Genomic DNA, 17,034 nt, shown 5'->3' with positions numbered 1-17,034 from the left:
CCAAGTGGTAGGCCACGTAAACTGACAGAGAGGGGTCAGCGGATGCTGAAGCGCATAGTGCAAAGACTTTCTGCACAGTCAGTTGCTACAGAGCTCCAAACCTCATGTGACCTTCCAATTAGCCCACGTACTGTACGCAGAGAGCTTCATGGAATGGGTTTCCATGGCCGAACAGCTGCATCTAAGCCATACATCACCAAGTCCAATGCAAAGCGTGGGATGCAGTGGTGTAAAACGTTTTGAACAGATACATGAAAACCGAGGTTCTCAGGATTTTTGTTTTGGAACTCATTTTGTCTTCCCAAACATGAAATCTTTAATAGTTTGAAAACCGCACATTGAACCAAACTGGTGAAGTGTCATACCCCTATTCGTCATTCATTCTAAATAAAGTCCTTTTCTACAATGCACAAGGATGATCCTTATTTGCTCTCTATTGGATTACTGGGATGGGATACATTTTATAGGATATATTGTACTGCGCAGTGGCCTTGTGGTTAGAGTGTCTGCCCTGAGACCGGTTGGTCGTGAGTTCAAACCCCGGCCGAGTCATACCAAAGACTATAAAAATGGGACCCATTACCTCCCTGCTTGGGCGCATCAAGGATCACCAAAATGATTCCTGAGCGCGGCCACCAATGCTGCTCACTGCTCCCCTCACATCCCAGGGGTTGGAACAAGGGGACAAAACCAACAAAACCCTTCCTGGGAAGAAAGTCAGCCTATCAACTGGAAACCTGAGATCCTGAAGAGAAAAAGATTCTAATCGATCTAAGATTGTTTGTTTTACTACATTAACAATCAGCACCTCCAAGTCCGAGTCCATGGTTCTCGCCCGGAAAAGGGTGGAGTGCCATCTCCGGGTTGGGGAGGAGACCCTGCCCCAAGTGGAGGAGTTCAAGTACCTCGGAGTCTTGTTCACGAGTGAGGAAAGAGTGGATCGTGAGGTCGACAGGCGGATCGGTGCGGCGTCTTCAGTAATGTGGACGCTGTATCGATCCGTTGTGGTGAAGAAGGAGCTGAGCCGGAAGGCAAAGCTCTCAATTTACCGGTCGATCTACGTTCCCATCCTCACCTATGGTCATGAGCTTTGGGTTATCACCGAAAGGACAAGATCACGGGCCCAAATGAGTTTCCTCCGCCGGGTGGCGGGTCTCTCCCTTAGAGATAGGGTGAGAAGCTCTGTCATCCGGGAGGAACTCAGAGTAAAGCCGCTGCTCCTCCACATGGAGAGGAGCCAGATGAGGTGGTTCGGGCATCTGGTCAGGATGCCACCCGAACGCCTCCCTAGGGAGGTGTTTCGGGCACATCCGACTAGTAGGAGGCCTGGGAACGCCTCGGGTTCCCCCGGGAGGAGCTGGATCAAGTGGCTGAGGAGAGGGAAGTCTGGGCTTCACTGCTTAGGCTGCTTCCCCCGCGATCAGACCTCGAAAAAGCGGAAGAAGAAGGATTGATTACATTAACATGGCTTTTCTGCATAGATTGGAAACGCTGTGCCACCTACTACACTTCATGCCAGCTCTGACGTGCCACCAACTGCCACACCTGCATCTCCCATGGCGAAACAAACGGCACCAATGGATCAGATAGTGCCATTGGTACTACAAGTACTTCCAGTATTTGTAAGTTCCTCTTTCAAAGAGGTTCTCTTTGCGTTTCAACTCCAAACAGTGACAAACCTCAAGTCTTTTATTGCCATTCTCAGGATATCCGCCAGATTCTCCGAGCCTCACCTGGGGGCAGGCTGATAGTTCAGAGGCTTGATGAGGATGGTGTGATCACAATCAAGCAGAGGTATTGCCTCGTCCGGATTCTGGTGTCACATGTCATGGAGAAGTTTGGAGACAGGTACTTTTTGTTTTTCCAAGTGCACACACAGATGGACATGCATATTAATTTCAAGTCACTAGGCATTCAGTATGAATCACAAATGAACTTAAAGGGATAGTCCACCACTTTGGAAAAATTGCCTGTTAACTATCCATTATAGTCAAATAATTTCATATAGTCAAAACATTCCATTTTCCACAGATATGTTTTTTGTGTGCCGTGGGAAAATGCGAAGTGTTTTTTGTGTTGCCTTTTACACTCACCAGCCACCAACACCTGTGCAATCTAGTACAACATATCTGCCATAAATTCTACTTTCATGTAGTTTTACATTTTTGTTTTTTTGTTGACATTGTTAGAAAACTGAACATCTTATTTAACGTTGATAATTGAATGGAATTCAGGGGTGTCCAAACTTTTTGACTTGTATGTATTGTTGCGTTTGGACCAGTTGTTCCTCCCAGGGAATTCAAGTTGCTGGCCACTCCCAAGCTCTTTTATGACAGTAAAGCTGAGTAGAAGAACCGCCAGAGACAGAATTGGTATTTTGTCATTTTATCTCCAAAGCCTTGGAAATAGAATGAGACCAGTCCAGCATAGAACATTCAATCGCGCAGCTAAGATGGTCTGATCTAAAATATGGAAACCTTCTCTTCTATAAAGTGTCTCTAGCTCCCACCCTCGTTGTCTCTCTTTCCAGCCCAAACACATGCCCATTGTCCTCCTCAGCTGGGCACAGGAACAGATAAGAAAAAAGGAGTATCTGTCCTCCTTACATTCCTAAAGTCAAGGTTAGCACACAGTACTTGCAGACAACCAAAAGATAACAAATAAAGAACACTAGCTGTTTTGTACTATGACTATGGTTTAAAAGAAGTAACACACAAATATGGATATATCTAATTATCTGCCTCCGTCAATATATATGTAAGTATTGTGTATGTTTACCTGTATATGTATGTATATACAGGTAAAAGCCAGTAAATTAGAATATTTTGAAAAACTTGATTTCTTTCAGTAATTGCATTCAAAAGGTGTAACTTGTACATTATATTTATTCATTGCACACAGACTGATGCATTCAAATGTTTATTTCATTTAATTTTGATGATTTGAAGTGGCAACAAATGAAAATCCAAAATTCCGTGTGTCACAAAATTAGAATATTGTGTAAGGGTTAAATTTTGAAGACACCTGGTGCCACAAACTAATCAGCTGATTAACTCCATACACCTGCAAAGGGCTTTAAATGATCTCTCAGTCCAGTTCTGAAGCCTACACAAACATGGGGAAGACTTCAAATTTGACAGCTGTCCAAAAGGCAACCATCGACACATTGCACAAGGAGGGAAAGACACAAAAGGTTATTGCTGAAGAGGCTGGCTGTTCTCAGAGCTCTGTGTCCAAACACATTAATGGAGAGGCAAAGGGAAGGAAAAACTGTGGTCAGAAAAAGTGTACAAGCGATAGGGATCACCGCGCCCTGGTCAAGATTGTGAAAAAAAACCCCATTCAAAAATGTGGGGGAGATTCAGAAGGAGTGGACAGCTGCTGGAGTCAGTGCTTCAAGATCCACCACCAAGAGACGCTTGAAAGACATGGGTTTCAACGGCCGCATACCTCGTGTCAAGCCACTGTTGACCAAGAAACAGCGCGAAAAGCGTCTCACCTGGGCTAAGGAAAAAAAGAGCTGGACTGCTGCTGAGTGGTCCAAAGTCATGTTTTCTGACGAAAGCAAATTTTGCATTTCCTTTGGAAATCGAGGTCCCAGAGTCTGGAGGAACACAGGAGAGGCACAGGATCCACGTTGCCTGAAGTCTAGTGTAAAGTTTCCACCATCAGTGATGGTTTGGGGTGCCATGTCATCTGCTGGTGTCGGTCCACTCTGTTTCCTGAAATCCAGGGTCAACGCAGCCGTCTACCAGCAAGTTTTAGAGCACTTCATGCTTCCTGCTGCTGACCTGCTCTATGGAGATGGAGATTTCAAGTTCCAACAGGACTTGGCGCCTGCACACAGCGCAAAATCTACCCGTGCCTGGTTTACGGACCATGGTATTTCTGTTCTAAATTGGCCCGCCAACTCCCCTGACCTTAGCCCCATAGAAAATCTGTGGGGTATTGTGAAAAGGAAGATGCAGAATGCCAGACCCAAAAACGCAGAAGAGTTGAAGGCCACTATCAGAGCAACCTGGGCTCTCATAACACCTGAGCAGTGCCAGAAACTCATCGACTCCATGCCACGCCGCATTAACGCAGTAATTGAGGCAAAAGGAGCTCCAACCAAGTATTGAGTATTGTACATGCTCATATTTTTCATTTTCATACTTTTCAGTTGGCCAACATTTCTAAAAATCCCTTTTTTGTATTAGCCTTAAGTAATATTCTAATTTTGTGACACACGGAATTTTGGATTTTCATTTGTTGCCCCTTCAAATCATCAAAATTAAATGAAATAAACATTTGAATGCATCAGTCTGTGTGCAATGAATAAATATAATGTACAAGTTACACCTTTTGAATGCAATTACTGAAATAAATCAAGTTTTTCAAAATATTCTAATTTACTGGCTTTTACCTGTATTTGCAAAGCTTTGTAAATATAAATGAGACCAGTCCAGCATAGAACATTCAATCACGCAGCTAAGATGGTCTGCCCCCAGAAATGGAAACCTTCTATTCTATAAAGTCTCTCTCCCTCCCTCCCTCCCTCGCTGTCTTGTCTTTTCAGCCCAAACACATGCCCATTGTCCTCCGCACCTGGACATAAGAATAGATAAGAAGGAGTATCTCTCTTTCTTACATTCCACACTCAAGGTTAGCACACAGTATTTGCAGACAACCAAAAGACCACAATTGGAAGAAAAACACTAGCTGTTTTGTAAAATGATTATGAAATTAAAGAAGTAACACTTAAATACGGATATATGTAAAGATCTGCCTCCGACAATACCCACCACTGGTTTTGTAGTAGTCTCAGGACACATTGCACCTCTCTCCTGCATGCCTGCCAGTTGTGTTGAAGGGCAACAGAGGTTGGGTTATTGAGTGAGGCCTTATGGGCCATATGCGTATTAGTGAGGAGAGTGGAGTTTTCGTCGAAGCGGTCCTGGTGTTTGTTCCTGTTGTATCCGATGGATTGGGCTGCGGCTTCGTAGAGTGATCCACTGAGAGATGACCACTTCTCTTCTGTCGAAGCATCTCTTTCCAGGAGAGACTCAAATGTTTTCTAGCTGATTTAGCTGTGTACATATATATATATATACACACAGTGTTGGCGTTAACACACTTTTTGTGTCTTTTAAAGGGGAACATTATCACCAGACCTATGTAAGCGTCAATATATACCTTGATGTTGCAGAAAAAAGACCATATATTTTTTTAACCATTTCCTAACTCTAAATGGGTGAATTTTGGCGAATTAAACGCCTTTCTATTATTCGCTTTCGGAGCAATGACGTCACAACGGGAAGCAATCCGCCATTTTCTCAAACACCGAGTCAAATCAGCTCTGTTATTTTCAGTTTTTTTTGACTGTTTTCTGTACCTTGGAGACATCATGCCTCGTCGGTGTGTTGTCGGAGGGTGTAACAACACCAACAGGGACGGATTCAAGTTGCACCTGTATATAAATGTAAAAGACGCCGGCGGGCCGCACTTGGCCGGCCAGCAGGCCATAGTATGGATAGCCCTGGTTCAATCCATTAACATACATTCAGGGGAAAGACATTTTAAGAACATATTAGGAACTTTCCAATATATTGCACTCTTGTTTAACAGCACTACCCAGTACAACCTCAACACACAGTATAATCATCACTGTTTTGACAATGTCCACAAAAACTGAAAATATAAAAGCTTGGTAATAATAGAATTCATGGCAGAGCTGTTGGGTTGCATTCAGTTGCACAGCTGTTCTCAATCAAGTGGCCCAGGAGTATCAACTGAACTAAAACATTTTGAACCGGACAGGGGAGAATTGGGACTTTTTTTCCCCCTTTTTTGCTCAATATGAGTTTGAAAATTGGAAGCTCTTTTGTGATCTCGCCATTGTCTAACAGATGTGTCATTGAAACGTGTAAAAATGAAGGCTGTGTTTTTTAATGCACGTACTGTATCCCTGTGTGGGGTTTGAAAATATTTCATATTGTGGGTCAATCTGCAACAAATTGTCACAACTCACTCACCCTTTCACTCTTTTAGGAACTAGCTGGACAAAAATGTAGTAGTGTAATTGTGTTTGTCCATGTTTGCAGCCCTAGCTCTCACACAAAAAACACGATGGCTTCATCTTTGGTCCAGACATTCCCCTGCTTGAAAGACACATCAGACAGTGGTCATGTAAGTCGTTTTTTGAAAATAATTACATATAACGGTGCCCTTATTTAGTCAATTTTGCGAAACGAAAAAGAACCATAGCCTGTGTCATCTCCGTTCACACAAGATTTTTAATTTCTCGCCAGGAAATATGGTATACCCAAGGCCGGAACTACCGTCCAGCCACTGGATTCCTCGAAGAAAGGCTGAGGAATATTAGGAAGAGGAAGAGATCATTGAGCAGGCCAACCAGGCAAGAGGACAGCGAGCCTGAAAGGGTGTGCATACCGGGTAATGGTATTATACTTTAAGGGGAACATTATCACAATTTCAGAAGGGTTAAAACCATTAAAAATCAGTTCCCAGTGGCTTATTTTATTTTTCGAAGTTTTTTTCAAAATTTGACCCATCCCGCAATATCCCTAAAAAAAGCTTCAAAGTGCCTGATTTTAACCATCGTTATATACACCCGTCCATTTTCCTGTGACGTCACACAGTGATGCCAACACAAACAAACATGGCGGCTAGAACAGCAAGCTATAGCGACATTAGCTCGGATTCAGACTCGGATTTCAGCGGCTTAAGCGATTCAACAGATTACGCATGTATTGAAACGGATGGTTGTAGTGTGGAGGCAGGTAGCGAAAACGAAATTGAAGAAGAAACCGAAGCTATTGAGCCATATCGGTTTGAACCGTATGCAAGCGAAACCGAGGAAAACGACACGACAGCCAGCGACACGGGAGAAAGCGAGGACGAATTCGGCGATCGCCTTCTAACCGACGATTGGTATGTGTTTGTTTGGCATTAAAGGAAACTAACAACTATGAACTAGGTTTACAGCATATGAAATACATTTGGCGACAACATGCACTTTGAGAGTGCAGTCAGCCCAATTTTCATGAATTAATATATTCTGTAGACATACCCTCATCCGCTCTCTTTTTCTGAAAGCTGATCTGTCCAGTTTTGGAGTTGATGTCAGCAGGCCAGGGAAGCTAGGGTCGATATTCTTCTCTTGATCATCTTCGGTGGCATAAGGGACGGTGTGAGCCAAGACATCCAGGGGGTTTAGCTCGCTCGTCTGCGGGAACAAACTGCCGCCATTGCTTGCCGTGCTAGCGAGGTCCTTTGTCCCTGAATTGCTCACACACTCCGGCAGATTCAATGGGGGTCTGGCGGCAGATTTCTTTGACTTTATGGTTGGAAATGCATCTGCTTTGAGTGTCGCAGGATATCCACACATTCTTGCCATCTCTGTCGTAGCATAGCTTTCGTCGGTAAAGTGTGCGGAACAAACGTCCAATTTCTTGCCGCTTTGGCATCTTTGGGCCACTGGTGCAACTTGAATCTGTCCCTGTTCGTGTTGTTACACCATACTTGCCAACCCTCCCGGATTTTCCGGGAGACTCCCGAAATTCAGTGCCTCTCCCGAAAACCTCCCGGGACAAATTTTCTCCCGAAAATTTCCCGAAATTCAAGCGGAGCTGGAGGCCACGCCCCCTCCAGCTCCATGCGGACCTGAGTGACGTGTTGACAGCCTGTTCTCACGTCCGCTTTCCCACCATATAAACAGCTAATGGTCGAGGGCGAGTTCTTGGTTTCTTATGTGTGTTTATTGTTAGGCAGTTTCATTAACGTCCTCCCAGCGCGGTAACAACACACAACAACAGCAGTCAAGTTTCCGTCTACTGTAAAGCAGTTCGTCTGCCGTAAACAGCAATGTTGTGACACTTTTAAACAGGACAATACTGCCATCTACTGTACATGCATATGTGACCCACCCATAATGTGTCACATTTTTGTGTTGATTTATTTATTTTATTTTGTGGTTTGAATTCGTTTTTGGAGCTGTCATTACACATTTATAAGTATTCACATTGGTCAGTAGGGGGCAGTAGGGCGTTTCTTCCCAATTGAATGCTATCACCTGCAGACCGGAAGTGTCTTGTCATTCTGATGAGAGCGACCAGTCTGTGAACAATTGAAACGTCCTGTGTGCGTTTTCCTCCTGTATAACAGGTTAGTTTTGGTGAATCAACTCACTGAATAATATCCATGTGATCTTTATAAGTTTAAGTACACATTCTGATGGTGGAGCCTAACTCTAAAGTGTTTGTGAGTTGTAGTTTGTATTTGTGAATGAATCCAGTGCACAGCTGCAGTAATCAATACAAAAAGGCGACGTGAGTGCGCAATGTTTATATAGGAACTTCTGATCCTAATTCAGACTCCCAAATTAGAGCTCCCGTTTTCTTATTGATTTTATAATGTATATTTGTATAATGTGTGTGTGTTCTGAAATAGTGACAGAGAATAGAACAAGGATGGACAATTCAACCCTTAACTCAACAATGAGTAGATGAGTGTTATGTGTGTGTAAATGTGTAAATAAATGAACACTGAAATTCAAGTATTTCTTTTATTTATATATATATCCGAGAGCGAATATTAGAAAGGCGTTTAATTCGCTAAAATTCACCCATTTAGAGTTCGGAAATCGGTTAAAAATATATATGGTCTTTTTTCTGCAACATCAAGGTATATATTGACGCTTACATAGGTCTGCTGATAATGTTCCCCTTTTAGCATTTACATTTACAGTCTTGGTCAAAAGTTTACATACACTTGTAAAGAACATCATGTCATGGCTGTCTTGAGTTTCCTATTTTCTACAACTCTTATTTTTCTGTGCACATACTTGTTGGTCACAAAAAACATTCATGAAGTTTGCTTCTTTCATGAATTTATTATGGGTCTACTGAAAATGTGAGGGTCAAAAGTAAACATACAGTAATGTTAATATTTGCTTACATGTCCCTTGGCAAGTTTACCTGCAATAAGGCGCTTTTGGTAGCCATCCACAAGCTTCTACTTGACCACTTGACCACTCCTCTTGACAAAATTGGTGCAGTTCAGCTAAATTTGTAAACTTGTTTCTTTAGCATTGTGAAGTGAAGTGAATTATATTTATATAGCGCTTTTCTCTTGTCATGTCTGTGTAATCATGTATTGTTTTGTTTAGTTATTGGACTATTTAGTTTCTGGCTTTTCACTCCCTTGTCTTGTTTCAATGGTTACCCATTAGTTTCACCTGTTCCACGTTTGGACTCATTGTGCACTCTTGTTTGTCACCATAGCAACCCATTAGTTTTCACCTGCCCTCACGACTCACGCACCTGTCTTTAATCATGTCACTATTATTTAAACCCATTGTTGCCAGGAAGTCTCCCTGGCGACATCTTTCTTCTTCTCACTCTGTTTACCTCTGCGCACTTCATGCCATGTCAAGTGAGTTTTTTCTATTCATGCCACAGTTAGCGACTTTTGTTCATGTCCATAGTTTTTTGCCCACGTGCAAGTCTTTTTGTTTCGTTAGTCAAGTTTGTACTTCCGCCTTGAGCGCGCTTTTTGTTCCTTTGTTAGTGTAAAATAAATAATGTCTTCACCGTCACGCCATGTCTGGTCCAAATGTTCATTTGCACCACGGGAGAACAAACCACGCCATAGTCCAAGTCTTGACATCTCTAGTGACTCAAAGCGCTTTACATAGTGAAAACCTAAATATCTAAGTTACATTTAAAGCAGTGTGGGTGGCACTGGGAGCAGGTGGGTAAAGTGTCTTGCCCAAGGACACAACGGAAGTGACTAGGATGGCGGAAGTGGGGATTGAACCTGCAACCCTCAGGTTCATGGCACGGCCATTCTACCAACCGAGCTATACCGCCCATTGTCCACACGTTTAAGTCAGGACTTTGGGAAGGCCATTCTAAAACCTTCATTCTAGCCTGATTTAGCCATTCCTTTACCACTTTTGAGGTGTGTTTGGGGTCATTGTCCTGTTGGAACACCCAACTGTGCCCAAGACCCAACCTCCGGGCTGATGATTTTAGCTTGTCCTGAAGAATTTGGAGGTAATCCTCCTTTTTCATTGTCCCATTTAAAGCAGCAGTTCTATTCGCAGCAAAACAGGCCCAGAGCATAATACTACCACCACTATGCTTGACGGTAGGTATGGTGTTCCTGGGATTAAAGGCCTCACCTTTTCTCCTCCAAACATATTGCTAGGTATTGTGGCCAAACATTTATTTTTTTGTTTTATCGGACCACAGAACTTTCCTCCAGAAGGTCTTATCTTTGTCCATGTGATGTCAGATGAAACAAAAATTGAGCTGTTTGGCCACAATACCCAGCAATATGTTTACTTTTGACCCAGGTCACATTTTCAGTAGACCCATAATAAATTCATAAAAGAATCAAACTTCATGAATGTTTTTTTGTGACCAACAAGTATGTGCTCCAATCACTACATCACAAAAAAATAAGAGTTGTAGAAATAATTGTAAACTCAAGACAGCCATGACATTATGTCCTTTACAAGTGTATGCAAGCTTTTGACCAGGACTGTATATAGTTTATATATGTAATAATTGTGTGTTTTTATAGACTCTACCATATCCGACGAGAGAGCTGAACGGATGAAGGAATGGCTGAGACACAATTCTCAGCCCCTGGGCCAGGTGTGGGCGTACATGCAGGACACGGTCCTGTACAGGGCACGCTGGATAAGAGTACAGAACTCTAAAAATGTATCGGAGATCCTCAAAGAGTTCCCACATCTGACTACTCAAGGCATGGTATGTATCTCGTCTAATAGAACTTTGCATTATATACTTTGGGAAAAAAGTCATAACATTTCAAGAAATGTATTTGAGTGCCCCTAAATGTGATCTTTTGGGAGCACATTTACTCCTGGGGGGAAATATGAGCATAGAGCCCTGATTAATAAGTCTCTATATGGTTTATGGGGTCAGATGTGGACCATGAACATGTGGGAAAAGAACCACTGTTCTACAGGGTGTCAGCCGTTCTCCTGGCTTTTACACTCCCCTTATTCAAGACCAGGCCATAGTCTGGCATAGGGTTGTACGGTATACCGGTATTGGTATAGTACTGTGATACTAAAGAAACATATTCCGTACTACACCGCCTCTGAAAAGTACCGGTCAACAACCCCCCGCTCCCCCGTCGTCGTCACATTGTGTGGTTTACAAGCAGAGGAGCATGTTCGGCAGCGCACACACACGGAGCACTTACAAGCAGACACAGCTGTAGACAGAAAAGGGAGAACGGATGCATTTTGGCTTAAAAAGATAAAGGTGAAGTTATAACACTAAAACCCTCAGGAAGAGGTGCTTTAAGACAGTGGTTCTCAACCTTTTTTTAAAAAAAATGTTTTACCTTGAAAATCATTTTTTACTTTGAAAATCATTTTTAACCTTGAAAATTTTTTTTTACCTTGAAACATTTTTTTTACCTTGAAAATCATTTTTTTTACCTTGAAAATCATTTTTTACCTTGAAAATCATTTTTTACCTTGAAAATCATTTTTTACCTTGAAACATTTTTTTTACCTTAAAAAATTTTTTTACCTTAAAAATTTTTTTTACCTTGAAAATTTTTTTTCTCCTTGAAAATCATTTTTTACCTTGAAAATCATTTTTAACCTTGAAAAAAAAGTTTTACCTTAAAAATTCTTTTTACCTTAAAAATGTTTTTTACCTTGAAAATTTTTTTTACCTTGAAAATTTTTTTTTCCTTGAATATCATTTTTTACCTTGAAAAAAAAATTTTACCTTGAAAAAATTTTTTTACCTTGAAAATTTTATTTACTTTGAAAATCATTTTTAACCTTGAAAAAAAATTTTTACCTTGAAAATTTTTTTTTACCTTGAAAATCATTTTTTACCTTGAAAATCATTTTTTACCTTGAAAAAAAAATTGGATCTTGAAAAAAAAATTTTGCTTTGAAAATCATTTTTTACCTTGAAAATCATTTTTAACCTTGAAAAAAAAAATTTACCTTGAAAATTTTTTTTTACCTTGAAAATCATTTTTTTTACCTTGAAAATCATTTTTTACCTTGAAACATTTTTTTTACCTTAAACATTTTTTTTACCTTAAACATTTTTTTTACCTTAAACATTTTTTTTACCTTGAAAATTTTTTTTTTCTTCCTTGAAAATCATTTTTTACCTTGGAGAAACAATTTTACCTTGAAAAATTTTTTTTACCTTGAAAATTTTATTTACTTTGAAAATCATTTTTAACTTTGAAAAAAAAATGTTACCTTAAATTTTTTTTTACCTTGAAAATCATTTTTTACCTTGAAAATCATTTTTTACCTTGAAAAAATTTTTTTTACCTTAAAAAATTTTTTCACCTTGAAAATCATTTTTTACCTTGAAAATCATTTTTTACCTAGAAAAGAAAATTTTACCTTGAAAAAAAATTTTTACCTTGAAAATCATTTTTTACCTTGAAAATCATTTTTAACCTTGAAAAAAAAAATGTACCTTGAAAATTTTTTTTTACCTTGAAAATCACTTTTTAACTTGAAAAAAAATTTTTACCTTGAAAACAATTTTTTTACCTTAAAACATTTTTTCACCTTGAAAATCATTTTTTACCTTGAAAATCATTTTTAACCTTGAAAAAAAATTTTTACCTTGAAAAATTTTTTTTACCTTGAAAATCATTTTTTACCTTGAAAATCATTTTTAACCTTGAAAAAAAATTTTTACCTTAAAAAATTTTTTTACCTTAAAAATTTTTTTTACCTTGAAAATTTTTGTTTCCTTGAAAATCATTTTTTACCTTGAAAAAAAAATTTTACCTTGAAAATTTTATTTACTTTGAAAATTTTTTTTTACCTTGAAAATCATTTTTTACCTTGAAAATCATTTTTTACCTTGAAAAAATTTTTTCACCTTGAAAATCATTTTTTACCTTGAAAATCATTTTTTACCTTGAAAATCAACTTTTTTTAAATTCAAGTACCCCCTAATCAGAGCAAAGCATTTTTGTTTGAAAAAAAGAGATAAAGAAGTAAAATACAGCACTATGTCATCAATTTCTGATTTATTAAATTGTATAACAGTGCAAAATATTGCTCATTTGTAGTGGTCTTTCTTGAACTAGTTGGAAAAAAATATATAAAAATAACTAAAAACTTGTTGAAAAATAAACAAGTGATTCAATTATAAATTAAAGCTGCAAGCAGCGATGGACGGGACCGACTTTGACGGCACATCAAATCCAAACCGGAGCAGTAATTAAAAGTCTTTCATCAACTTTTAATGAGATGGGTTCAATCTCTCTCCTGTGCTAGTTTGAAGCCGACACGACAAACGCGCTCAGAGGAGATAATGTTTGAAAAAAGGTTTTGAAGGGGGAATTTCAAACTTCCTGTGGGGGTTGTCAATTTATGAAATGTAGGTCTAAGTAAGACCTACAAAGAGGTTTTTGTTTCATGTCTCTACGAGTTTTGAAGCATGTTAAGGGGGTCAAATTACAGCTCAAAGTGGCGGCGGAATAATACAAATAAAACCTTACAAATACAATAGGGTCCTCTGTCCCAAAGGGACATTGCGGTCCCTAATAAAGATTTCTACACATAGAAGTAATCATCAACTTAAAGTGCCCTCTTTGGGGATTGTAATAGAGATCCATCTGGATTCATGAACTTAATTCTAAACATTTCTTCACAAAAAAAAGAAATCTTTAACATTAATATTTATGGAACATGTCCACAAAAAAATCACGAAATATTGCATTGTTGCATTTCTTTTCACAGTTCTTTTTGACAGACATTTTAGTGAGAAACCTGAGCTTGTGCTTCACTGAGTTTATGAACTTACATTCATATTTTGTTGAAGTATTATTCAATAAATATATTTAGAAAGGATTTTTGAATTGTTGCTATTTTTAGAATATTTAAAAAAAATCTCACGTACCCCCTGGCATACCTTCAAGTACCCCCAGGGGTACGCGTACCCCCATTTAAGAACCACTGCTTTAAGACATGGCGAAGCTAGCTTGCGGCTAACATCCATCCACAGTGTTTTAGCTACTTCTAAATCACTGATCCTCGCCTCCATGGCGACGAATAAAGTAAGTGTCTTACAAGTATTATTATCACTGCAGGACCAGGAATAGCTAAACATGCTTCACTACACACCCTAGCTCACCGGGGTCAAAAAGTAAACAAACGCCATGGGTGGATCTACACCTGACATCCACTGTAATGATACCAAAGTACAGGAGCGTATCTAGTCGATACTACTATGATTATGTTGATATTTTTTGGCATCACAACATCTTCTTTCGTTTAAAAAAAAATTATTTTATGTTTATAAACTCAGTAAATACGTCCCTGGACTCATGAGGACTTTGAATATGACCAGTGTATGACCTTGTAACGACTTGGTATCGGATTGATACCCAAATGTGTGGTATCATCCAGTTTTGTTTTGGTGGTGACAATGAGGCAGTTGAACCAGGATGAGATTTTATTGATTGAAGTAGACTCGATAAGTGATCTGTAAACAAGTGTTAAAATGTATTTCTTGATATTAGTCCTTAGTTTTTTTTGAGCACATGTAGACTTAGACTTAGACTTTCTTTTATTGTGGTTCAAATTTGAACTGTACCGTACAGATAAGATCAACATTTTGTTGTGGTAGTGCAGGATAAAAGAGCAGATCAGTCTTAACTCTCAATAATTAGTCTGGCTTATTGCAGTGTTTTTCAACCGTGAGATATTGTCTGGTGTGCCGTGGGAAATGATGCAACTTCACCTAATTGGTCCAAAAAATATTATTTGCAAATCAATAATTATAATCTGTCTTGAGACCTCCGATTTCGGGAGGTGGGGGGGTGGGGGGGTGGGGGCAGGGGGCGTGGTTGTGGGCGTGATTAAGATAGATATATATATATATATAAGAAATACTTGACTTTCAGTGAATTCTAGCTATATTAATATATATATATATATATTTATTACATATATATATATGTATATATATATATATATATATATATATATATATATATATATATATATATATATATATATAAATAAATAAAAGAAATACTTGAATTTCAGTGTTCATTTATTTACACATTTACACACACATAAAACTCATCTACTCATTGTTGAGTTAAGGGTTGAATTGTCCATCCTTGTTCTATTCTCTGTCACTATTTCAGAACACAAACATTATACAAATATACATTACAAAATCAATAAGAAAACGGGAGCTCTAATTTGGGAGTCTGAATTAGGATCAGAAGTTCCTATATAAACATTGCGCACTCACGTCGCCTTTTTGTATTGATTACTGCAGCTGTGCACTGGATTCATTCACAAATACAAACTACAACTCACAAACACTTTAGAGTTAGGCTCCACCATCAGAATGTGTACTTAAACTTATAAAGATCACATGGATATTATTCAGTGAGTTGATTCACCAAAACTAACCTGTTATACAGGAGGAAAAAGCACACAGGACGTTTCAATTGTTCACAGACTGGTCGCGCTCATCAGAATGACAAGACACTTCCGGTCTGCAGGTGATAGCATTCAATTGGGAAGAAACGCCCCACTGCCCCCTACTGACCAATGTGAATACTGATAAATGTGTAATGACAGCTCCAAAAACGAATTCAAACCACAAAATAAAATAAATAAATCAACACAAAAATGTGACACATTATGGGTGGGTCACATATGCATGTACAGTAGATGGCAGTATTGTCCTGTTTAAAAGTGTCACAACATTGCTGTTCACGGCAGACGAACTGCTTTACGGGGGACGAAAACTTGACTGCTGTTGTTGTGTGTTGTTACCGCGCTGGGAGGACGTTAATGAAACTGCCTAACAATAAACACACATAAGAAACCAAGAACTCGCCCTCGATCATTAGCTGTTTATATTGTGGGAAAGCGGACATGAGAACAGGCTGTCAACACGTCACTCAGGTCCGCATGGAGCTGGAGGGGGCGTGGCCTCCAGCTCCGCCTGAATTTCGGGAGATTTTCGGGAGAAAATTTGTCCCGGGAGGTTTTCGGGAGAGGCGCTGAATTTCGGGAGTCTCCCGGAAAATCCGGGAGGGTTGGCAAGTGTGCAGTAGGTGGCAGCAGGTAGTTCATTGCTTTGTAGAAGTCGGAACGCGTCGAGGATGGTTTGTCGTGATCCCAATAGGCAGAGCACAGCGGGAGACGGCGTGCAGGTAAAAAGGTATGTAACGCCTAAACCAAAAAATGAACAAAACGGAAAGGAAAAGGCAATGAAGCATAGGGATGGCTACGCAAAACGAATGTAAAACTGAACTGGCTACAAAGTAAACAAAAAACAGAATGCTGGACGACAGCAAAGACTTACACGTGTGGAGCAGACACAAAACAGGAAAGGCCACCAAAATAACAGCGCAAGACAGGAACTAAAACACTATTCATTTTTTAACGTTTTCTGCTGGGGTGTGCCTCCGTCATTTTTTTATGAAAAAAGGTTGGAAAAACACTGGCTTATTGAATTCCTTTCAATTGTGTTCCGTTCCATAGATTGCACAGGATTTTCAGGTTTTACACGGAGAGGCGGCACCCAAACTCAGCGAAACATGGCTGCCTGTATACACCGAGAAGATCCTGAGCCTGGCAAGACGTGAAGGGAAACTTGCGTTGCGTGCAGATGAAATGGCACTGGGTAAACTATTATTTGTTGTTGTTTTTCTCCGGTTTATTACCGTATTTTCCGCACTATAAGGCGCACCTAAAAACCACAATTTTTCTCAAAAGCTGACAGTGCGCCTAATAACCCGGTGCGCTTTATTACGATTCATTTTCATAAAGTTTCGGTCTCGCAACTTCGGTAAACAGCCGCCATCTTTTTTCCCGGTAGAACAGGAAGCGCTTCTTCTTCTACGCAAGCAACCGCCAAGGAAAGCACTCGCCCCCATAGAACAGGAAGCGCTTCACCCGCCCCCATAGAACAGGAAGCGTTTCACCCGCCCCCGGAAGAAGAAGAAAAAACGCGCGGATATCAC

The 17,034-nt window shown here is 39.7% G+C and overlaps 2 protein-coding genes across 2 annotated transcripts in view; one reads left to right on the top strand and one right to left on the bottom strand.

Moving 5' to 3' along the window:
• LOC133575713 (uncharacterized) overlaps positions 1 to 17,034 on the bottom strand; it is a 177,242-nt gene that overhangs the window by 98,590 nt on the left and 61,618 nt on the right. The gene's annotated exons all lie outside the window — the stretch shown is intronic.
• The window catches only part of LOC133575674 (uncharacterized), a 37,245-nt gene that overhangs the window by 13,699 nt on the left and 6,512 nt on the right, over positions 1 to 17,034 (top strand). The window contains exons 5-10 of the mRNA XM_061928386.2: positions 1,482 to 1,622; positions 1,706 to 1,848; positions 6,084 to 6,168; positions 6,291 to 6,435; positions 10,591 to 10,781; positions 16,553 to 16,694. Coding sequence (XP_061784370.1) covers positions 1,482 to 1,622; positions 1,706 to 1,848; positions 6,084 to 6,168; positions 6,291 to 6,435; positions 10,591 to 10,781; positions 16,553 to 16,694 — 847 coding nt within the window. The remainder of the gene's footprint in view (positions 1 to 1,481; positions 1,623 to 1,705; positions 1,849 to 6,083; positions 6,169 to 6,290; positions 6,436 to 10,590; positions 10,782 to 16,552; positions 16,695 to 17,034) is intronic.

This window comes from Nerophis lumbriciformis, linkage group LG33, assembly GCF_033978685.3.
Source record: "Nerophis lumbriciformis linkage group LG33, RoL_Nlum_v2.1, whole genome shotgun sequence".
NCBI classification, from domain to species: Eukaryota; Metazoa; Chordata; class Actinopteri; order Syngnathiformes; family Syngnathidae; genus Nerophis; species Nerophis lumbriciformis.
This window is presented reverse-complemented; position numbering and strand designations above follow the sequence as displayed.